The following is a 25,465-nucleotide window of genomic DNA, read 5'->3' on the forward strand; positions in this document are numbered from 1 at the left end:
CATATATGCTCACACATATACATGATCATACACATACATGTATGTGTAAACACACACACATACAACAGAACATTTTGCTATTTGTAAGGAATAATTGGGATAAGTTGCAAAAGTTTCTAACATTTCATTTCAGCTTTCTTTTGTGATAATTTTAGCATTATTATCTTTTTTTAAAGATTTTATTTATTTATTATGTATACAACATTCTCCATGTATGCCTGCAGGCCAGTAGAGGGTGCCAGATCTTATTACAGATTGTTTGAGCCACCGTGTGGTTGCTGGGAATTGAACTCAGGTCCTCTGGAAGAACAGTCAGGGCTCTTAACCACTGAGCCATCTCTCCAGCCCCCCATTATTCTTATCTTGAAAGAAAGTACTGTAGAAAATTTGCTATTAACAGAAACCATAAAATAATGTTTGACCCGTAAAAGCAATTCTTCACACTTGAAAAAAATTCAGAAAAGCTTTCTGGGTATTTTCAGTTTTTAATGTTCATCAAATATATTTAGTCCTGGGCTCGGTGACACATACTTGTAATCCTAGTACTTGACAGATGAAAGCCAAGATAAGCTACATAGTGAAGCTGAGGCCAGCCTGGGCTACATGAGACCCTGTCTCAAAAAATATGTATTTAGTTAAGTATGTAAAGTCATCATGTATACTGTGAAATGTTGGCTTCCCTGACACACACCATTGTAAATGTGCTGCATACTTGCATGGCTTGAGTACCAGGACTCAGACAAGCAGTGTCTAGGAGATTAAAGCATTGCAGACAAAAGTATGTAAAGTTAGGGCCAGGGTAGCTGGGCTCTTAGATGGAAAAGCTGCCCTGGAGGCTCTGTGTTTATTGTGTACAACTAAAAAAGGAAATAGGGTCATTGCATACGGTGGACAGGGAGCCAGCATTTATAGTATACAGCTGAACAAGGAGGCAGAGGTAGCTGATCTTGGTAGAAGCAATCTCTGTTAGGGGAACAATCTTAGACCATAAACATCTGGCGGGAGAAAGCTGCAGTGGACATTTTCTCCACACTGTCACTATTTGCACTGGGCCTGGCATGGGCCTTTGATACCTCGAAGCCCATCCTCAGTGACATACTTCCTCTAACAGGGCCACACCTCCTCATCCTTCTAATTCTTTCAAAGAATCCTACTCCCTGGTGACTAAGCATTCAATATAAGCATATGGGGGCCATCCTTATTCAAACCACCATACCTTTCTGTATTACTATTGCTACCACTAATGACTTCTGTAGTGCTTAGCTTAATGGAAACGTTTCTGTGCATTGTAAACATTAAATTTTGATCATTTCAGTTGACAATATAAGCCAAAGATTAAGACCATTTCCTGAATGGACCTTTGATGGCGTAAATCACAAACAATCCCACACCAGTTTGGAATTATGATTAATAGAATGGTTATTTATTTAAAGGGGAAAAACTTACAGATCACCGTCCCAGACAACAGCCCTCTGCGCAATCAGGAAGGGAGCCTAGTCGTCAGAAGCGGAGCCGGAAGCCAGAGAGCGAGTGGAGGGAAGTGGCCGAATTTTTAAAAAGAGAGACCACGCCCCAATGGGCTGGTATCTCAGCGGCTATTGGCTGAAGGAGCAGAAGGAGCTCCCACAACACCTCCCCCTTTTGTTTAAGTAAGAGAGTTCTAAACCTACTATGAAATATACAATAAGCACAAATATCCTATTCTAACTAGCTTAAGTCTTGTATAATAGATAATTTGGCCAAGTCATGAGAGGAAAGTAACTACATTTATATAGTCTTCAACCCCATCAAAGATCTGAGAAGGAAAATAATGTTATCTGAGTAATTAGGAAGTGCATTCAAACAACTTCTAAAACATACAACAAATCACAGAGACAACTAGCTACCTGGACAATCACCCAAAGTCACGTTTGCAGCGTTGAAGCAACCAACTTTGGCTAAGGCCTAACGTAACTGACATACCATTTTCAAAGGCAAGAAACTTTTCAGAACTATCTTACCCTGTCTTGGCAGGATATGACAGTCCTGTTTATCCATTTATGGATACTCTGTATCTGTCAGTGGTTGAGGTATGGGCTTTTCTTTGCCCAAAGGCCAGTTCTGCCAAGAAGAAAGGCTCCACGTGGAGTGTCTTTGGTGCTCAACATTCTCTAGGGAATAGATTGGTGTTGCCAGGAGCAATTGTGTCTCACTACCAAATTATTTGTCTACCATGGAACTCTGAGTTAAATTAAAGGCCATTTTCTACAGCTCTTTGAAGAGGTTGAAGATTATCTATCTATTCTGAGTATAATCTCTTTATCTAACGAACCTGATTAGTCTAATTATAAATGACAAACATAGATGACTACTGATCTATATAATTCTCAATACCTATCTAACTTAAAGACTAAGACAATAAACAACTGTGCAATAAATGAGGATAATATGTCCTCCAAATATAAACAGTGTACAAATATACAGTGCAATATGGTAAATACATACTATATATATATATATATACATATACAGTACATAAATGTTTTAAACAGAGGTAGAAACATGCATGCATACAATAGTCAATATAATTTAACTTGTATCAATATACAAGAATTGTCTAAAAACAGTAACTCACAATTACATATCTATTATCCCATCATCCAATTATCCCTCTTTTTTTTTTTTCAAAAAGATCCCTGAGCTTATAAAATTCCTTCCCCAACCCCACAACCCTCAGCCATATACTAATTATAATCAACCCTTAAATAATGTCCCTAAACCCAAGGACAAACTTTACGGGGAGAGGGGACGTCGTCCTCTAGAATTACTTCCAGCTGTCATGGGGGCGACGTCTTTCTGGGGGATCCTGTGAAAGTAAAATGATGGTTAAATTCCAAGATCAATATCTTTTAAAATTGCAAATAGTCTCTGAGTATTTTGTGTAGGTCTGGCCAGAATGTTGTACAAGATGTGCACCATTTCAGATAAGCAAGTTGGAACTGTCTTGTGCAGCTGGTACCCAAAACAGGTCTTGTAGTCTTGTAGTAGCACTATCAGTATCATGACGTCATATCAACCAGGTGGAGTTGTTGTTATGGGGCCCCATCTTCTTCCTGGAAACTTCAAATGTCACTGCAGGAAAAACTCATTGTTCACTGTGAAAAGCTCAAACATTAATCATATAGACATATACAGACATACATATATTCTATGAAAGACATGATATGTTCAGTGAAAAGTATGAGAGGTATGAAGAAAAGCAAAGATGTTTTCTAAACTCATATTTCTTTCTGTCCCATATCATGGCTCTTGACATGAGACAGAAACTCCAGAAACTCTGGGTTTTCCTCTTAACAACAGGCTTGGAATTAGAGAGGGACTGAGCCAGAGTCCAACTCCAAAACCAGCTCTATAAATTTAGAAATATGATTTAGTATATTCTACTTACAGAATCCATTCAGTTTTCTTGATAATCCCTATTGGGCAGTTATTTTTCCATCTGTCAGTATTCAAACATCCAGGGTCCCTTGAATTTTTCAAAGATGAATATTTACCTGTGGAGATAAGAACAGAACCCTGCCCCCATTCTATATGTTTTTCTTACCACCTGTATGAATATCATCATTGTGGATGAGCTGTCATTTCACCTTTCCAAGAGGTTTCTCCTCTTCAAATCGAACTTTTATTAATTTTGATGGTATCCACAATTTTTCTTCTCCTGTGGAAACAAGAGCAAAACCCCTTCCCCAACGTAGCACATCTCCTGGCTTCCATTGAGAGGTCAGCACATCTTTGAAATAAATTGGTTGATTTAGTCCAGCAGACTTTTCCATTATCCAATGTCTTTCTGCCGCTGTTGTTCCTTTCTCATTAGCGTTAAGAAAATTCAAGGTTAATAAAGCATTATGCAATCTATTTCTGGGGGTATTTTCCGTCCCTTTTTGTTTGTTTAGCATATCCTTTATAGTACGATGGAGGAGTGTCTATGTGTTACTTTTATTAATTAAAAAAAACTGCGTTGGCCCTTTAAGAAAACAGAAAATTAGGTAGGCGGAGTAGACAGAACAGAATGCTGGGTAGCAGGAGTGGGGAGACACTTCAGGCAGTCACCATATGCAGTCTCCATGTTTCTCCTCTCTGAGATGGACGCAGGTTAAGACCTCTCCTGGTAAGCCACCCCTCGTGGTGCTATGCAGATCACTAATATGGGTTAAAGGAAGATGTGAGAATTAGCCAATAAGAGGCTGAAACTATGGGCCAGGCAGTGTTTTAAAAGAATACAGTTTCTGTGTAATTATTTTGGGTAAAGCTAGCTGGGTGGTGGGACGCAGCCCACCGTTCCTTCTACAGACCTTTGTTTTTATTAGACAACATCTTAATTTATAGGGTACTCAGCTTTCAAAAGTATTAAAATTACAATGTTACTACCACCAAGACCAAATTATTTCTTACGGTTATAATTTTTGGCTCTTCCTTTCACGGTAATAGAATTTTAGTTAGATGCCGGGATCTTTGCAGTGATAAAGAGAAACACTTTAAACGATCAAATAGATGGGTCTGTAAAATGGCTTAGTGTCTGAAGGTGTTTACTGCCAAACCTGACAGTCTGAATTTGATTCCTAGAACACACATACAGGAGGAGAAAATTGGCTTACTAAAGTTGTCCTATGATCTCCACATGTGACCTGTAGCATGTAACTAACCACACGCACAAATAAAGAAATAAATAATAGTAATTATTAAAGATCAAATAGAAGAGCTGTGTTTGACATTGGTTAGAGAACTGAACTGAGCATAATACGCAGAACTGAGCAGGGGTGGCTCCACACCCCTGGAACCGGTCAGAAGTATCACCTGTGGGCTTTTGTCCTAGGGTTTTATAATAACATAGAATTCTCAATTTTTGTTTGTTTGTTTTGTTTTGTTTTTTGAGACAGGGTTTCCCTGTAGTTTCTAGAGCCTGTCCTGGAACTAGCTCTTGTAGACCACGCTGGCCTCGAACTCAGAGATCTGCCTGCCTCTGCCTCCCGAGTGCTGGGATTAAAGGCGTGCGCCACCATCCCCCGGCAGAATTCTCAATTTTTAATCAATTTATTATGTGTATGAGTGTTTGCCTGCGTGCATATTTGTGCACCCGGGGTATGTCTAGTGATCACTGAGTTAGGAGAAGGTGTCAAATTACCTGGAACTATCATTACAGGTGATTGTAAGTGTTGATACTGGGAATTGAACCCAGGTCCTCTGCAAGAGCAAAAAGTGCTTTTAGTCACTAAACTAGTTCTGTCCCCAACATACAATTCTGAAAGACCCATCCGCCTGCACTTGTTTGATAAGGATGGTTTCTTTTTTTTTTTTTTCTCATGGTTTATTTTTTTTTTATATTTAAAAATTTCCATCTCCTTCCCTCCTCCTCCCCCCTCCCTTCGCTCCTCCTCCCCCTTCCCTCCCCTCCTTCTCCCCCTTCCCTCCCCTTCCCTCCACCCATACCTCCCCTCCCTCCCTCTCAAGGCCAAGGAGCCATCAGGGTTCCCCACTCTATGCTAAGTCCAAGGTCCTCCCAACTCCCCCCAGGTCCAGGAAGGTGATCAACCAAGCTGAGAAGGCTCCCACAGAGCCCGTCCATGCAGAAGAATCAGAGCCCAGCGCCATTGTCCTTTGCTTCTCAGTCAGCCCCCACTTTTGTTTTGAATTCAGTTGAGTAAAGACAAATGTAATAAGAAGGGTTTTTTGTTTGTTTTTAGATTTTTTAAGACAGTGTTTCTATGTGTATCCCTGGTTGTCCTGCAGCTCGTTTGTATACCAGACCAGTTCTGGCCTTGAACTCAAAGAAATCCACCTGCCTCTATCTCCTGAGTGCTAGAATTAAACGCTGTACCACCACCGCCCGGAATAAGGTTTTTAATTTTATTTGATGACTTTCCATTAGCTGTACTAGTAAAGTAATTCATTCAGAATAAATCAGACATATACCCACGTTGTGCTGAGTCATAAATACCTGGATTTGATTTGTGGTTTTTTTATTAATTATATCATCATATTACTAAAATAGTAGATAGACTTCTCACTTTCAGCATATCTATAGAGTATCTAGGATCCCTCCCCTTTTTTGACAGCATCTTTTCTTTAAGAAAAAATATTTACACTTACTTTATTTAAAGTGTATGAATGTTTAGACTACATGTCTGCATGTGCAAGCCTAGTGGCAAAAGAGGTCTGAAACTACCGTGTGTGGTGGAAATTGAACATGGGTCTTCTGGAAGAGCAGTCAGTGTTTTGGTGGTGGTGGTAGTGGTGGTTTGTTTCTGGAGATAGGATCTCACTATGTAGCCTTGGTTGGCCTCAAACTTGAGATCCACTGACTTCTGCCTCTGCCTCAAGTGCTGGGATTAAAGGCACACACAACCAGACCTGCTTCATACTCAGTGCTGTTAAACTACTGAGTCATCTCTCTAGCCCCCAGAAACCTGTATTTTCAGATCATGAAGGTTAACTGACTGAAGGTTAGGGGTATTGAAGGGGGAAATATACTGTTTGACTTTGTTTACTGTTACTCAACTTCATTTTGAATCTGTTTTGTATTTGGAGGTTCTTTTTCTACCATTTAATGGACTGTGGCTAGGATGAGAAAATAGTATTTTCTTCTCTGCTAAATTCCTCGCTGCCTTGTGCCCATTTCCTTTACTCTTGTTCTCACAGCCTACTTCTGCCTGTTTTACTCACGTTGTTGGGTAGAGTGTTGTACCTAGATCCTCCTTTCATTTTACACTTTATTATTTAATTGTTTATTATTTGAATTGCATGTATGTGTGTCTTCCTATGTAGACTAGCTGACCTAGAACTCTTTTGTAAAAATCAAGCTGGCCTCAGACTCAGAACTCACAGATATCCTCATGCCTCTGCTTCTTGGGTATTGAGATTAAAGTCTTGAACCACCACATAACACCTAATGTAAATACATTGTAACTGATTATAAAATTGTATTATTTAGAAAATTATAGAGAAATGTGCAAGGTTATAGATTCAAAGTTTTTCCCAAATACTTTGAGCATGTGGTTGGTTAAAGCACAGATGCAGAATCCTGAGGTGGAGAGGGCTGACTCTGTTCTCAGCCTTACCCATTCTTCCTCTTGTGCTTCTTGATCTCATTTGATTATACTGCCCCCATGTGACTACTCAACTCAGGAATTTACATTACTGTAAAACTACTGCTCCCTTTTTCTCTGCCTCTGAATGTCTCTCCATTCTCACTGCTAATTGAAGATATTCTTTACCAATTGCGTGCACATGCACGCGCGCGCGCACACACACACACACCTCCTGTACTTAAATTATCTGCCACAGTGTGTGCAACCATCTTAAAACCTTTAAGAAATATCCAAGCAAAACCTGGTGTTATTGTTTATATTCTCTTTATTAGTTTGGGTTCCCTAGAGGAACAGAACCGATAGAGTGATTCTGTAGGAAAGCGGTCTACTAGAGTGACTCACAGGCTGGTAGTCCATCAGTGGCTGTCTGTGACAGAAAGGCCGAGCATCAGCAGTTGTTCAGTCCCCGAGGCTGGCTGCCTCCGCTGGTCTTTGGCTGTGTTGGATCCTGAAGAGGTATGTTCCACTGCCAGTGAAGGACAGCCTCCCCAGCAGGATAGAAGGACTTAGCAGGGAGAGTGAGGGCAAGCAGGCGAAAAGCAAAAGCTTCCTTCTTCCATGTCTGTTTATGTAGGCTGCCACCAGAAGGTGTAACCCAGACTTAGGGCAGGTCTTCTGACCTCAAATGATCCAATCAAGAACCCCCTCCACACACACAGGCAGGTGTGCCCAGCTGCTTGGGTTTTAGTTGATTACTTGTGTAGCCAAGTTGACAGCCTAGTTAGCCATCACACCTCCTCACTCTCATCCTGAATCTTTCTTTCTTCCCTGTGTTGTACTGTACATTTTTCTTTATAGCTTGAAATGTGCCATTTGGGACAGTTCTCTTTCTTTCCCAAACTGCATCCTTAGGGCTCTGTATAAATGGTGCCTCTCCATCAAGCCTGGATTAGGTGGCCGTTCTGGATTAGAATGTCTTATCTGTAACTCAGTTCTCTTTGTTTTGCAGGATCACTGAGTGGAAACTGTATAAAACCCCACAAAGGCACTTAGGAGATACCATGTGTCATGACATGGATGGCGAGTTACCCCATGTGCTCTTAGGTTTAGATCAGTCTGACTGTGAACTTTAGACAGTAGATAGCTGCCTTGAGAATGAAGGTCATTCTTGCTTTTGTCTGACTTTGAAACCACATTTTGACTCCAGCAGAAAGAGAACACTTCAAGAACAAGGTCATAAACAACAGCCCATACTTCTCCAGCTCGGATTACTAATTTCAGCTCCCAGAACATTTCCCATAATAAGTTTAGACAAAGGATTTGGACCAGCCAAAATACCAGGCATGCTGTAGTGTGCTTTGGAGCATCCCAGAAAGGGGCGCTAGAAAAGACCTCTTTCTTTTTTTTTTTTTTTTTTTTTTTTTTTTTTTTTTTTGTTTTTTCAAGACAGGGTTTCTCTGTGGCTTTGGAGCCTGTCCTGGAACTAGCTCTTGTAGACCAGGCTGGTCTCGAACTCACAGAGATCCGCCTGCCTCTGCCTCCCGAGTGCTGGGATTAAAGGCGTGCGCCACCACCGCCCAGCATAAAAGACCTCTTTCTTAGTGCATGCAGTTGAAGTTGATACAGGACTTTCCCTGGGACTCATATAATGTAGCAAGTATAGTTTGCACATGGAAATCATTTGATGTCTTTCTATAGTTTGATAAGTTAACCTTATTTCATGGATCATTCCCCCCAGCATCTATCATGGGTGATCTTCTGCAGATATTAAGGTCTTCTTGTTTAAGGGTGATTAAAGAAAAACTAAGTATACATGTGTTCAGTACAAAGACAGTTTCTACCCTGCAGTGTTTTCAGTCCACATTAGGTTGAATCCTTGGGTCATGGAATCTGCATATACAGAGAGTTACCTGCACAGTATGAGAATAAGTGATCTTAAGGTGGTATATATATGACAAGAACTTAGACCATAAGGCACCAAGTGCATCATTTAAAGATTTTTCATAGTTTTACAAAAGAACTTTACAACACAGTAATAGCAAGTATAGTTAGTTCTATTCTATATACAGTACTTGTTCGCAGTGTGTGTCTTAGCTATTAATCTGTACAACAGCTTATTTGTATCCAACTTGTAAGATTTTAATGATGTAAAGTTTTTAGGGTAAATCTCTTGTATGGTTCTTACCATAGTAGTTTTAGAACAACAGGTGTGATGTCTTTAAAGCAAGTGATTTTAGAGACTGCTTTCTCAATTTTATTATGTGTGAGTGGCGTGTTTATATGTGTGGTTTATGTGTATATCTTCCTGAGAGAGAGAGAGAGAGAGAGAGAGAGAGAGAGAGAGAGAGAGAGAGAGAGAGAGAGAGAGAGAGAGAAAGAAGGCTGGTAGCTGACAAGTCCTGCAGAGTCTCTTATCCCCCTCCCCCACAGCAGTGAGATTACAGGTACATGCAAGACCACACCCAGCTTGTTACATGAGTGCTGGAATCAGAACTCAGGTCCTCATGATGAACCACTCTCTGGCCCCCAAGTTTTCATTTTTACTGTTGTGGACTCATGCTCGCCCCGCCCCCCAGCTTCCTAATATAAGTGATGCCATGTCCTAAAAGTTAACTGTGTGGTTTAATCATTTGACTATAATGGAACTCTTTGGAAAGTGCCCTCTTCACTGGGGTGTGTGTCACGAACTGGGACCTTTGAACCTTGGAAAAACCACCTGTTACTGCTGTACTAGTTGAGTGTCTTCTGTCAAGCTTTCTAGTCAGATCAGGTGGCTGCTCTGCTTTGAAGCAGGTGATGGTAACACATCTTACCCAAGGAATGTGAAGTGTGATAGTAATACGTGTCTTTACTTGCATACAATAATTATTGTTTAAACTTCACAGAAATCATCTAACTTGTGACAGGGAGAAGATGGGAAAAGAGTTCTAGATACTGTGGTTTGGAGCCAAATATTGGTACTGTTGTCAAATGGAAGTGAGGTTCAGTTGATCTTTTTTCCTAAAAGTTAAGTTTCAAGGATAGTGGAATGTATAGCAAAAAAAAAAAAAAAAAAGTATTTTTACTGTGGTCTGAGTTCGATGCCAGTCTGATCTACATAGTGAGTTCCAGGACAGCCACAGCTACACAGTGAGACCTTGTCGGTGGGTAGATAGATAGATAGATAGATAGATATTTTAGAAAGCAAGAAGAAAACTTTTTCCTATTGCTTAAATTTCCTGAACATGGAAATAAATCAGACATACAGAGAAATCGTGTGTTCTTCTCCTATATTGTTCATTTAACTCTTGTTTTTAAAACTATTTTGAGTTTTTTCATAAAACTTTGAAAAGCATTTGTCACTTTTATTTTCTTTAGTGTTTTTTCTTTCTTCCATACAGGATCTTTGCATTGATGGCGACTAATTTGTGTGTTTTTCTTTTTTTTCTTTTTTCCTTTTTGCATGCTGTCCCCTGTGTTGGAACTCTCAATAGAGAGTAAGTTGGTTCAATATTTGTAGAAAAGCTAACTTTACTGCATGACTGTGGAATTAACCCGTTTTCTCTGTTTTCTCTCCTGAAGAGTTGGTGCAGTGTTGGACCCTTTGCAATCCACGACATGCTATTCGCAGTTACGCACACTGTCATTCTGTTTGGAGATGTGCTTTGTAATCTACTAATTGATCTAATTTCATTATGTTCTTCTGTTTCAAATTTAATGGCTGGCACACCTAAAATAAAGCAGGTTTACATAAAAAGAGACTGCCTCAATTGTAATAGGCCAAATATTTGATTCTTTCCTGAATAATTCCAGTTGTGAAACATCAAATTGATCCATTGGAGGTTTAAAATAATTCCCAAACTTCAAGATTATTTAAAAAATACAAAATTCTACCTTACCACCCCCAGGTACTCTCTAATATTCTATTAATATCATTCTGTAAAAGTAAGCCGTGGTTATGAACCACTAATTCTGCACTTCAATTTGTGAAATATAATTTTTATTCCTTGCATTGTATTAACATATAACATTACTCATGGGTGAAGAAAGGGGACAATATTGACTGACATCTGAAATGCATTTTCTGTGGGAGCAAAATCACTTGGGAAAGGTTTTGTGTCCTTTTCAACATATTAGGACTGCGGTTATGCATACATGTGTGGGTATATGTACATGCGTGGTCAGTATTACCAGTGATGGGATATATTATGTGTTTTCAAGTAATACAGTTCTGTATGCAGTGGCCTGTAAGTCATACCTCTGCATTTTATTTATGGGTGAAGTAAAAGTGTAGACTTTGCATTATCTTGAGTCAGGAGGATTGCTATGAAATTGAAGCCATCCTGGGCTACATTGTAAGATTTCATCTTGGGGCTAGAGCATTAGCTCAGCTGGTAATGCATGCGTAAGGACCTGAGTTCAGTCCCAGAACCCACACTTTTAAAAAGCTAAGTCTGGTGATGCACAGTTGCAGTCTTAGTGTTGAAGAAACAGAGGCAGGCAGGTCTCCTGGCCAGACACTCTAGCCGGTTTGGTAGGTTTCAGGCCAGAGACTCTGTCTGAAAAGTAAAGTGGACAACACCTAAAAAAATGACACCCGAAGTTGACCTCTGACCTTTAAATACAGGTGTATACATGTACACTCCTGTGAACATACATACAAACGAAAGACCCTTGGGTGCTCAACATTAAATAGGTTGAATCAAAATCCTGGAACCTAGTGAGACCCTAGCTCAAAAATAAATAAAATGCACATAATATTTTAGTTAGAGTGATAATGTAATTTGAGAAAAATTCTAGTAGTATCATGTGTAGCTAGTCACATTATAAGTTCCAAATAGGTGATGGCATATGTTCTTTAATCCCAGCACTTGGGAAGCAAAAGCAAATGGATCTGTGTGAGTTCTAGGCCAGCCAAGGCTATGAAAGGAGCCTGTCTCAAACAAACATATAAGAAAAAGTTTCATGTAGGAAAAATGGGTGACTATGCCCAGGCAGCTTCTTGATAAACTCTGGGGATTCACATGTTGTGTATAAATGGTGGAAGGTGAGAGAATTGTAGGAAAGTGGGAATTTTATGAAATATATATGGAAGGGGAGACAGAGTTCATGTTGCTAGATGCTCCAAGGCCAATTTGGAGAGGTTAGAAGGAAGTGTTGACGATTCCCACTAACTGGGAATGTGTAAGGATTTTATTTCTATCAAAGTAACATTCCAGTGATTTTAAGTAAGAAAGAAGCATGAGTTGACAAACACAGCCTAAAGGCTAAATCTGCCCAAGGTCTGGTTTTGTAAATACAGTTGTTTTGAAACAGTTGTACTAATTTTATGTCTATGGCCATGGTACAAATTACAGGTCTGTGAAGTTTCTAGGAAAGCCTTGGACATTTATTACCTGTCCTGTTACAAAAATGATTTGGTGACCCTGGTATACAGGAAATAGAGTAAAAAGTTAGGCCTGAAGGTCAGAGGCTTTACTTTGTATACCAGTGTTTAGTAAGCAGACTTTGGGAAGGCCAAAAAGAGCTGTTCTTGAAGATAAAAAGGAAAGACGGGAAATTAAAGAAAGCAGCATCAACCTAGAGAAAACCCAATCATACTGAACTTAAGAAAAAGCCCTGCTCTGCGGTGTAAGCAGAGGGTCAGGTAGGGAGTCAGGTAGCAGACACCTCAAGAACAAGATATGGGCAGTGGTGGTGCACACCTTTAATCCCAGTACTTGGGAGGCAGAGACAGGTGGATCTCTGTGAGTTCGAGACAGCCTGGTCTACAAGAGCTAGTTCCAGGACAAGCACCAAAGCTACAGAGAAACCCTGTCTTGAAAACAAACAAACAAAAAAAAAAAGATATGGAACAGGAGGCATGGACTTAGGAAGGCGTCCTTAGGAATGCTCATTAGAACCTAAGTGTAGAGGAAGTCAGATTTCCATAAAAGGCAGTGACAGATGAAGATAGATAGATAGATAGATAGATAGATAGATAGATAGATAGATAGATAGATAGATAGATAGATAGATAGATAGATAGATAGTGGCTACAACTCAGCCAACAACCCAAAAAAAAAACACACTGTGGAACATGAAATTCTTAGGCTTTCCAAATGACGTAAGATTTTCAGAACAGATTTTCAACTATTAAAAATTTATAGTTGGACCACTCAGAAACTAGGAAACAATTAAAACAACATAAAAGTGACTTAAAAAGAAATAGTTGAGAGCTCATAAAGCTGCTACAGGAGAGAAAGAAGCCCTACTTGTACTGGGTTGATTTCTGTAATGGTCCTGTGACTGATCTCAAGTGCCCAGCAAACTCGCAGCACCTTCTAAAAACTTAGACACCTCCCACCAAGCCCTGACTCTGTAAGATGACTTGTTGAGGGATGTGAAACCAGCTCCAGTATGCTGCTTGCCAGAGTTGTCAGGTAACCAGGAAGAGTGAGTGCCAGGGTAGATACATGCAGTTGCTACAGACTAGGTCTAACAGAATTCTTTTCACAATCTAATAGGCCCATAGGAGAACATACAAGAGTTTAAGTGAAGCCCTCTGCCAGCTTTGAAACCAAGTTTTGGAGATTTAGTTTGGGGAAAAGTATGAGTTGTGGGGATCTGCATTATTAATGAGTAGGTACCACCTGGGGAGCAGAGAGCACTGGAGACTTCCAAGTAGTCATAATTGCTGCTTTCATAAATACATACCATCTTAAGAAAGTAACTAAGGTGGATTTTCTTTTTACCAAGTTTCAGATGTTCTAATTTTAAGTAGAGGAATCTTCCTAACATAAGTGGCAAAAACTAGAATCCATTACAACTAAATAAAGTACATTCCAAAAATATTGAAAATAAAGCAGTTTTAAATTAGCAAAGTTACTTTTGAGATTACTGAATAATTTTTTAAATGGAACAGGAGATGAAGCTCGGTTGGTAAAGTGTGCAGAGCCCTGGGTTCAGTCCCCAGCCCTACATAGACTAGGTGTGGAGGTGGTGCACTCCTGTAAACCAGCAGCCTGTTGTCAGGGGTATCTTGAAGACATTCTTCCAAGACATAATAGATTCAAACCCAATCTGGGCTGTAAGAGAGGAATCTCAAAATGACAAAGAGGGGAAAGATGACTGGGCAGTTAAGATCACTGGCTGCCCTTCAAGAGAACCTGGGTTCCGTTCCCATCGCCTACATCAGGCAGCTCACAACCCTCTGTAACTCCATATCCAGATCTGCTGCCCTATGGCTTCTCTGGGCACCAGGTGTGCATATGGTATACAAACACATAAAAAACAAAAGTAGCCTGGTTTTAATCACCTGTTCTGATTCTGCCGTGTGTTAGTATTGCATGGCTATGATTCTTAGGAATATTTTCTCTTACATAGAAATAAATCTTCCATTATAATTGATTTCTTGCAAAGAAAAGCTTACCAAGGGCCACTTTTCTAAAATATTGTAATGAGACATGACATATGTGTCTTAGTTTGTCTTTCCCTTAAGCTTTCTTTTCACATTATACAGTCTTTCATAGTGGCATATTTAATCTTGGAACCAAGTATAAAACTCACCAACATAAGCTGGGGCATGGGGGTACACACCTTTAATCCCAGCACTTGGGAAGCGGAGGCAGGGTATCTCTTGAGTTCAAGCCCAGCCTGGTCTACAGAGTGAGTTCCAGGACAGCCAGGACTACACAGAATAACACTGTATCAAAAATCCTAAAAGAATGCATAAATAAATCTCATCAACACAAGAACATTTTTTTAAATATCTAAATTTTAAGTACTTTTATTCTCAGTTTTATTATACAGATGCTTTTAGTTACTATAGACAAATCAAAATTACTTTGGGGGCAGTTTCAGTAAATAATAAATCTTATATGAAAATGTTTGAGAGATTTGTCATTTTGTAAAACCTAAGGATATTTTTAATCAGCACATTATTGTAGATACATTTACTACTGTATGGTGACTATAAATACAGTAATTTTCTAATTTACCCAGTATTATTTCTAAAAAGCTGTGTGTCCTTGCAACTCCATACAGCACCTCCTCCATTTCTTAGAAAATGAGCCTCAGTTTAATTAACTTAAGCTGTGGCATCATTGATAACATTAGGTGTGCCAGCCATTATGGGCAGTTTCTTTACCAAGTGATGCTGCATGGAATAGCTAATTGTCAAACTTCTGCAGAAGTTGGATAACAGCGCAGATGCACTCTTGTATCACAGAGTCCAGTGAAAAGCAAGAGAGATTTTCCCCCGCTTGGCTGCCAATCGCTGTGCCTCAGATTCCTTTTTCCCCGTCTATTTCTGTTTTGAATTGAGCATAGAGGTCAATATTTCCCCTTTCTTCTTCCCACTTCTCCCCTTTATCAACTACAGGTGTTCAGCATGTTTCTGGAAACTCTGGTAGATTTCATACAAGTCCACAAGGATGATCTTCAAGATTGGTTGTTTGTGCTGCTGACACAGCTGCTGAAAAAAATGGGTGCTGATTTGCTTGGTTCTGTTCAGGCGAAAGTTCAGAAAGCCCTTGATGTTACAAGGTAATAGTTTCTGCACGTATTTCAAGTTTACCTAGTGGTAGTCACAAATATTTAATCCCTGTATTTATATTAAAGTTTTATTCATACTGGTTTCAGTACTTGAAGCTGTTAGTGTGTCTCTTTTTTTTAAGATTTATTTATTTATTTTTATTAAAAATTTACATCTCCTCCCCTCCTCCTCCCCCTTCCCTCCCCTCCTTTCCACCCATACCCCCACTCCCTCCCTCTATACAACATGCCTTCCATGTTTGCTTGCATGCCAGAAGAGAGCACCAGATCTCTGTGAGCCACCATGTGGTTGCCAGGAATTGAACTCAGGACCTCTGGAATAGCAGTCAGTGCTCTTAACCTCAGAGCCATCTCTCTAGCCCCTGTTAGTGTGTCTTAAGTAAAGTGTAAATGACATGAGTTGAATGTTTTCTTCATTATTTAACCATAGTAATTCTTTTTTATTCTGTTTACATCAATTTTAAACATATTTATTGTGACCATTTGCTTTCCAGTCTTCATTTTTACCTTCTGATAAATAGATATACAAATTAAATAAAGTATAATTTGTATTTACAAGTTAATATTTTTTGAATCTGAATGAAAAAGTCTGTCAGTTCAGGATGTGATAGTGTTTTCCTCTAATGATTTTATACTGTGACTTTCATAGTTTTCCAATGCAGATGCTGATTTAATCCTTGCAAATTTTTGGCAACTTGTGAAAATTTTAGAAGGCCAAAAAATATCTCATTTTTACCAAATTTCCCCTGCTATGTTTATTATCTATTGACAATTCTTACACCATTATTTTTTGATGTTGCTTTTAAAGTGGTAGATTTCCTATTTCACCTCATTCATTAGTTGTTGTTCTGTTTTAGAAGATTCTCTTTCCACTGTTATCAGTCACCATCTGTCATTCCATCTGCCATCTACCATCTGCCTGGTTAGCATGAATCAACGGCCCCGCTTACTGGCTTTCTTCCAGTTGATGTTAGAACTGCCCCAGCTATGCTCAGTGGGTACCCTTTGGAGCTATATAGTTGTTACTTTTAAAATAGTTTCATCATTTTTGAAAAGAGCTTCTATACTTTATATCTTACTGAGATGGAACAAGCTCATCTTAAACTTTATCTGTCTCTGTTGTGCTCATCCATTCCTCCCTGGCTCCTTGTTTCATCCCTAAGGGAAATGTTTTGGAAAAAGATTTCTGAATGTTGGTTGTGCTCATGCTACAGGGATAGTCTTGTTGTTGTTGTTGTTGTTGTTGTTTACTTTTTCCTTTTTCTGCGGGGTGGGTTTCTTTTCAATTTTTATTTTTTTATTCATTTTATTGAGCTATACATTTTTCTCTGCTCCCCTCCCCTTCAACCCTCTCCCATGGTCCCCATGCTCCCAATTTACTCAGGAGATCTTGTCTTTTTCTACTTCCCATGTAGATTAGACTGTTGTATGTCTCTCTTAGGGTCCTCATTGTTGTCTAGGTTCTCTGGGATTGTATGCTGGTTTTCTTTGCCTTATGTTTAAAAACCACTTATGAGTGAGTACATATGATATTTGTCTTTCTGGGTCTGGGTTACCTCACTCAAAATGATGTTTTTTAGCTTCATCCATTTGCCTGCAAAATTCAAGCTATCGTTATTTTTTTTCTGCTGTGTAGTTCTCCATTGTATAAATGTACCGCATTTTCCTTATCCATTCTTCTGTCGAGGGGCATTTAGGTTGTTTCCAGGTACTGGCTATGACAAACAAAGCTGCTATGAACATAGATCGGCGCATGTCCTTGTGGCACGATTGAGCATCCTTTGAGTATATACCCAAAAGTGGTATTGCTGGGTCTTGAGGAAGGTTGTTTCCTAATTTTCTGAGAAATCACCATACAGATATCCAAAGACATCACCCTTTATAATTTGATCTTATGTGAAATTAAAAGCTATTCCTGTCTTAAAGAATATTTTATCTTGCTGTTAGTCTCCAGAAGACTTTAAGCCACTGGTAGGTTTCTACCTCGATCTTACTGTTGAAGTGACTTACTTCACATACCCATATACTAAGTTGAAATTAGTCTGTTATTCAGATGATTTTTTGATGGTGGCTTTTTGAGACAGTATCTCATATGTAGCTCTAGCTGTCCTGGAGCTCACTCTGTAGACCAGGATGACCTCAAATTCACAGAGATCTGCCCACCTGTGAAACCTGAGTATTAGGATTAAAATTGTGTGTCAGCACACTCATTTGGAATGAGGGCAGAGAGGGCATCAGATCCCGAGGAGCTGGAGTTAGAGGTGCTTGTGACCTGCTCATGTAAGTGCTAGAACAAAACTTGATTCTGCTGTAAGAGCAGTCTGCGTGCTTTTAGCCGCTGAGACATCTCTCTAGACCCAGAAGTTTGAACTTTCGCTGACTAGATTTTTCTAATTAAATATGTAGTTGAGACAAGCAGAATAACACTTACCTAGTTTAATTTCTTAATCCCTTACTGGCTTTAAGTTCAAATGCCTCTATTCTTATACTGTGGTTCAGAGACTCTACCATTTAATCTATCACTTCATACGTAATTTGTGGGTGGCATTATATTTGGGTATTAAAATGCATACTTGTCAGGCTAATAGTTGGGGGGTTGGATACTTTTTTGTTTAGATTTATTTATTTATTATGTATGCAGGCAGTGCTCTTAACCTCTACGCCATCTCTCAAGCCCTACTTATTTTATTTTTTAGTTTTGTTTTTTCTTTGTTCTTTTTTCAGAGAATCATTTCCAAATGATCTTCAATTTAATATCCTAATGCGATTTACAGTTGACCAGACCCAAACACCAAGCTTGAAGGTAAAAATTTGATTTTTTTTCTGAAACTATTACAAGGAATTTTATTTATTAATAAAAATAGGGTAATATTTGTATTTTTGTCACCCAAGAAGCTGCTCAATCAGTGGGTTTTATTTTTATAAACTTTCAGACAGTCAAGCCAGCACACCGGGACCAGCTTCACTCTTTTGAGAGCGCAAAGGTTTTTCTTTTGTTTTTATGTTAGCCTGCATTATTTCTTTTCATAACTCTCTGTACTATTTCAGATGATGTTTTCTGCATCCGTATTTAACTACTCACTTCCTCATCCTTTTATGCATGCATGTTTTTGACTTCCAATGTTCTTTAGAGGTTGACCTGTCTTTGGAAAGGCTCTCTGTGCAAACACATTTTAAAAGCATCACTAAGTATGGCCATCTAACATTAAGCTGGTAATGCAGAGTTGGCTTATAAAATCTTATTTAATTTTATGTTTGTGATTTGCTAATACTTTTTTTTTTCTTAGTTGTAGTTTTTGGAGCCTTACAGGTATTTGGGGCAAAAACATAGCATTATCTAGGTGCTTATTTTAGTAAAGACAGAATATTTTAAGTTTAATCTCAGCTCATTCTCCCTATCTGAAATAACATTTCCTGCGATGTGAAATTCCTAAAACAAACATAAAGGTTGTGTCAAGACTAACAGTTTCCATTTGGACACATTTTCCAGTTGTGTGAACACTAGATAGAGTGTAATTTGTCATTTTAAAATGATTAGGTTGAACAGAAGAAATCAAAGGACTTGTATCTGGGATATAGCTTAATTGCTGGAGTGCTTGTTTTTCCTGAACTGTAGCCATTGAGAGTAAAGTCAGGGAAATAAGAAGCATATTGCTCACACAAGCCTTGTAGTTTCTGCTCTGTCCTGTACAAATGTGTTCCTTACTACCCAAGACTGAATTTCCCTTTACACCTTGGAATGCAGTTGTGCCTCTGAGTCCCAGGTGGTTTCTACCCGGGTTGAATGACACTCACTGCCATGTCATTTCATTAGGCCCACTAGGTAAAAGGCCTCTCTCTTTTATTTTGAAAATTTACTGCCAGGCAGTGGTGGCGCACACCTTTAATCCCAGCACTCGGGAGGCAGAGGCAGGTGGATCTCTGTGAGTTCAAAGCCAGCCTGGTCTACAAGAGCTAGTTCCAGGACAGGGTCCAAAGCAACAGAGAAACCCTGTCTCGAAAAATAAAAAGAAAAGAAAAGAAAAGAAAAGAAAAGAAAAGAAAAGAAAGGAAAAAAGAAAAGTTACCTACAGAAGAAGGATTTATTCCATCTTAACACACACTGGAGCTTATACTATAGCCAGGAAATTCCTGAGAATAGAAAACTTTGAATTTTTTATTATTATTACTTATAATACTTGATAAACTAAATGTTAATAAAGGAGATGATATAGTTAATTCAGTAGCCGTTAAAGCTGTAAGTGAAGATATTTTGTGTGCCTATGCAAACGTAGCCTGGATCCATCTTCAGAAACATGAATCAGGTGTAGTGGCTTAGGCCTGTGACCCCACCCGCCACGGGAGTTGCTGAGGCAGGTGGATGACCAGTGACGTGTCAGTGCTGAGCTCACAGAGGGTCTAGGTCAGCCTCAGCTACGGGGCCTCAGCTACGGAGCCTCAGCTACGGGGCCAGAAGAGACAAGGGTGTAAGGAGGAATGACGTGCTGAAGACCTAAAGTCAGAGACAAGTAAAGGGAACAGGGATGTGGGAAGCGTTGGGAGTCAAGACAAACTTCCTGTGGGCACGGAATCAAAGCTGCTCTTGTGTGTCTAACGTAAGAATAAGTGCCGTCAACACCAAAGCTAGAGGGAGACGGCTTTGTTACTGTTGAGGCAACAGGAGTAAGTCTGCTGGTGTCATCCTCCATGCCCAGGTAAGAGCAGCTGGTAGGGCCTGACAGGATTAAATATGAAGAACTTATCAGGGTGGTGATGCTGAAGAGATGGCTCAGTACTCAGTACTTACATTCAGGAGACTGGAGCTCGGCTCCCAGCATCCAAAGCAAGCAGCTCACAAAGCCTACAACCCCAGCATAGGGGATTTGTTGGCCTCTTCTGCCATCTGCTCATACTTGGCATACACACACATACAGACCCATGCACATACATGCAAGTAAAAAGTTTTTTAAGTCATAAGAATTTAACAAGCTGGAAGGATGGCACAATGGTTCAGAAGAATTGTCTCCAAACATGACAACCAGAACTTGGACCTCAGCACTCAATAACAAGTGGGCTTCCTGCCAACACCTGTAATTTCAGTACCAAAGGATCCAGATCCAGTGCTGTCCTCTTTTAGCCTCTGCACACACATGCACACGCATATGTATTCACATGGAAGCACTTGGTTTTTCAAGACATGGCTTCTTTGTGTAATAGTCCTGGCTGGCCTGGAACTCGCTTTTGTAGACCAGGCTGGCCTCGAACTCACAAAGATCCGCCTGCCTCTGCCTCCCAAGTGCTGGGATTAAAGGTGTGCACAACCACTGCCTAGTCATCATCATCATCATTTTAATTAAACTAGAAGTAAGATAATATTAAACTAAAAGTAAGTTAAAGTAGTAAATCTTTTTTTTAAAAAAAAGAAAGAAGGTAGCAGTGGACTAAATAACTATAGAAACTGGTTTTTTTGAATTACTGGCATTTGTTAAATACATGTGGGGTTTTTTTTCCCTGAATACTTTTTCCAGCTGGACAAATATACAAATACCTGTGCAACGATATTGTTCTTTGGAATGGAATATATAGTTGCATCATTGGTTGTAGACTGCATGACCACGTGAGATGTCCCACTTCTAAAATGGGAGCATTTCAATGATCATGTTTCTATGGGTACTCGCTTATTATAGTTAACACACCTATATTGTGAAAACATTTCAAAACTGCATTACTTGCATTGCATGATTATAAATGCCTTTAATCCTAGCACGTGGGAGGCAGACATAAATGGATCTTTTTCAGTTCAAGGCCAGCTTGGTCTACACAGAGTTCCAACCCAACAAGAGATACATTCTAAGATTTTGTCTCAAACAAAGGAATAAATAAATGAAATAAAAAATAAAACAAAGCAAAACTATGGGTAGACATGGCAGCACCCACCTGTTTCCCCAGTAGTCAATAGTAGAGATAAGGGATCCCTGGGGCAGGCTGGCTGGCTAGACTGCTCAAATTGGCAAGAGATTCTACTTCAGTATGTAAGTGGTGAGTGAATGAGGCAGACATTCAGTGTCAACCTCTGACTTCTATATGCTCACACATGAACATGTCCACACATGTGAACACAGATACGTGAGATACACAATGCAAAAGAAAATTTTTTTCAAAAAGTTTTTGGTGGGTCCGTGGACGTAATTCTATGCCAGAAGGCTTACCTGACATCTAGAAGGCCATAGATTTGATGCCCAGCAAGGCAAATAATGATAACAACTTTGGAAAATAAAGGATCCCTACAGACGTGACTCAGTGGTGAAAAGTACTTAGCACTCTTGGAGAGGACCTGGCCCCAGTTCCCAGCACCCACATGGCAGCTCACAACCTCTACAGCTACAATTCCGAGGAATCTTGTGGCCTCCATGGGCAACAGGTGTGCAGATGGTACACACATGGAGGCCAGTGCTCATGCCCATGAGGATCATCCATTACATGGAGGCCAGTGCTGATGCCAATGAGGATCATCCATAAAGATAACAAAATAAGCAAGCCCAGCTTGAGGGAACCAGCATTTAGAAATTATAGAATGTTGGAATATGTGACCAGAAACAGTGATTCTCAACCTGTTTATTTCCACTAGCATACTGGAGAGAAGAGATTTTAATAATTGCTCACTAGAAGAATTTAAAATGACTGAATCTAGAAAGAAGCATGTGTGCTTTAGAAATAGCTCCATCTCCCACCTAACAATAGCTTTCTTTTTCTTTTTCTTTTTTTCTTTTTTTTTTTTTTCTTTTTGAGACAGGGTTTCTCTGTGGCTTTGAAGCATGTCCTGGAACTAGCTTTTGTAGACCAGGCTGGCCTCGAACTCACAGAGATCTGCCCACCTCTGCCTCCTGGGTGCTGGGATTAAAAGTGTGCGCCATCACCGCCCAGCCTGACAACTGCCTTTCATGCACTTTATAGGAAAGTGTTAATTGGGAGAGCTGGGGGTGTAGCTCAATTGCAGAGTGCTTAGCTAGTCTATACCCGGTCCTAGGTTCTCTGCCCAGCACCTTGTGAACTGTACTCAGGAGGTAGAGGCAGGGGAACTAGAGAAGTTCGAGGTCATTCTCAGCTACAAAATGCATTTGAGGCCACCCTGGACTAGAGGCCCTGCCTTAAATATAAGTAAATAGACAGTTGTGTTACCCGCTGTGATTACAGACTTTTCTTGTAATATCCTGTCATCTAACACTGGCTATTTCCCCAGAAAGAAATGACTGTGTAAGACTAGCCAGCTAAACACTCTGAAAGCAGACTTGAGGGGGGCAGGCAGAGTTTAGAGCTGGTTAAGGAATTCTTCAGCAATTGTTCATACTCTGGGAATGGAGTACTAAAAGTTCTAGTGATTATGAAAACAGAAATCCTCACCTCGTGTCAGATGGGTAAGTGGGTGTACCATTCATTTAAGGTTTGTTGATTCAACTTCACTTGGCAGACTAATGGTAATCATTTCTGATGCATACCCAGTGTCTCGCACAGTCGATCTCACTGACCTCTTTAATTGTGCTTTTCTCTGCAGGTGAAGGTCGCTATCCTTAAGTACATAGAAACTCTGGCCAAGCAGATGGATCCAGGGGATTTTATAAATTCCAGTGAAACTCGCCTGGCAGTGTCCCGGGTCATCACTTGGACGACAGAGCCCAAAAGCTCTGATGTTCGAAAGGTGAGTTTAGGTAGGATCGGGATAATTTTAGGTATTTGTTAGCTAATCTTTTCTCCGTAAGTGAGGAGTTAGCTTTCCCTGTGCTTTTTCCACATCCTTTTTCATCAGTACCTATAATCTTTATTATACTGAAGAATTAATTCTTGCCAATGTGGAGATTTACCGTTTGTTGTTTGTTTGTTTGTTTTGCAAGTTTTCACTCCTGTACCAAGTGATTTGCTACTGCCTTCTTTCTTACATTTTCTTTTTGTTTTTAATTTAACTTTATTTTTATGTGCACTGGTTTAAGGGTGCAGAGTTCCTGGAACTGGACTTGCAGACAGTTGTAAACTGCTATGTGGGAGCTGGGGGTTGAACCCAGGCCTTCCAAAAAAGCCATCAGTGCTCTTAAGCTCTGAGCCATCTCTCCAGCCCCCTGCCTTCCTTCTTAAAGAAGTTCTATCCTTAGAGTTATTGTCTGTCTTGCTTTTCATGTCCTTGAGTTAGGATTTTTTGAGATAGTCTTTTATCACCTGGGCTAGCCTATAACTCTATAGTAGGTGACCTTGAACTCCTGGTCCTCCTGCCTCCAGCTCCCAGGAGCCGAGAATGCTGGCGTAGACCACCGTGCCCAACTTGACTGTCGTGCTGGTATATTTTAGTATTTTCATCATTTCTGCCAAGGACTTATGGCTAGCATTTCCTGTATACTCAAAAATATAGGTCTTTGTGCTAGGGAAATGGCTCCATTGGTTAAAGTGCTTGCCATACAAGCATAAGAACTTGAGTTTTTATTCTTAGCATATACATTATTTTTTCTTAAAGTAGGCATGGTAGCACATGCCTGTAATCTCAGTGCTGGGTAGAAGCAGATGCAATAGAATTGCTGGGATTTACTGGCCAGCTAATATTTTCCCATCGTTGTGCTCCCTGTTCAGTGAGAGACCTGGTCTCAAAAACTAAAGGAGAGCTGGGGATAGTGGTGCACACCTTTTATCCCAGCACTCAAGAGGCAGTTGCGGGTGGATCTCTGTGAGTTGGAGTCTAGCCTGACCTTTGGCCTCAGGTTTGAACACACTTTAGCACATGTACATGCACAACTGTACACACATGAACACAAACAAACACATGCACTTATCACAAAACAAAAGCAAAATTATGCTAAAGTGAAGAAAAGTGAAGATATGGCATAATAAAACTTACTACACACAGTTGGAACTCACGGTGCACAGACATACATGCAGATAAAACACTCATGCATGTCGGTGATAATGATGACGAATAAGATAGGAAGCTAGGCTGGCAGCACAACTCAGAATGTAAAGGCACGTCTCCATAGCAAGTTCAGACCAGCAGGAACTGTGGATGAGACCCTCTCTCAAAAGAAGAAAATTGCACACTGACTAGATGTGGTGTTACCAGCCGCCTCCTGCTCCCACTTACCAGACCTTTTCTACACGAATAACGTGTGCCCTCAAGCTGTGAGCCAAAATAAATCCTTCATCAGATATTTTATGAAAACCACTAATTCAGAGCTTATAATAAAAAGAAACATTTTAAATCTTTTATCCAACCAACCACCATAAGGCAGTCAAAAAGAGCACAGCAAAGTCAGGTGGTAGCAGCACATGCCTCTAATAGAGGCAGAGATGGAGCTCTCTGAGTTCCAAGACAGGCTCCAAAGCTTCAGAGAAACCCTGCCTCAAATAAAAGTTGGGAGAGGGGGGAGGATGACAAAGCAAACCTAATATGTAATTGAGAATAGAGAATAAAGCAGAGGCCAAGCATGCTGGAACAACCCTTAATCCAGCACTCTGGAGGCAGAGGCAGGCAGACCTCTTATGGATTCAAGGCCAGCCTGACCTACTTAATGAGTTTCAGGATAGCCAGGGCTGTGTACAAAGACCTTATCTTGGAGAAGGGGGAGGGGAGAGGAGAAGGAAGGAGAGGGGAGGACAGAGAAAGAAAATGAGAGAGAAACATGGACACAGGGAGAGAAACAGAGAGACGGGGAGAGAGAGAGAGAGAGAGAGAGAGAGAGAGAGAGAGAATGTCCAGAGCAAAGTGTTTACATTGGATACAGGTCATGTGACCATGCACCAATTCATGCTCTCCTCTATAAATTGTTATACAATTTTAATTTTCCTACAAATTTTATGTTTGAGTTTTTACGAAACACCTGACTTATTTTACCTTGAGATTAACTGTAGACTTTTTAGACTAGCTGCTTGGG

At 40.0% G+C, this 25,465-nt stretch overlaps 1 protein-coding gene across 5 annotated transcripts in view; it reads left to right on the top strand.

Moving 5' to 3' along the window:
* The window catches only part of Clasp2 (cytoplasmic linker associated protein 2), a 197,881-nt gene that overhangs the window by 145,946 nt on the left and 26,470 nt on the right, over positions 1-25,465 (top strand). For 3 of the 5 annotated variants that reach the window (XM_038321526.1, XM_038321528.1, XM_038321530.1), the window contains 4 exons: positions 1,655-1,657; positions 15,406-15,569; positions 18,303-18,381; positions 23,110-23,253. In XM_038321526.1, coding sequence (XP_038177454.1) covers positions 1,655-1,657; positions 15,406-15,569; positions 18,303-18,381; positions 23,110-23,253 — 390 coding nt within the window. The remainder of the gene's footprint in view (positions 1-1,654; positions 1,658-15,405; positions 15,570-18,302; positions 18,382-23,109; positions 23,254-25,465) is intronic. The other 2 variants (XM_038321527.1, XM_038321529.1) reach the window with 1 other exon arrangement.

This window comes from Arvicola amphibius, chromosome 3, assembly GCF_903992535.2.
Source record: "Arvicola amphibius chromosome 3, mArvAmp1.2, whole genome shotgun sequence".
NCBI lineage: Eukaryota > Metazoa > Chordata > Mammalia > Rodentia > Cricetidae > Arvicola > Arvicola amphibius.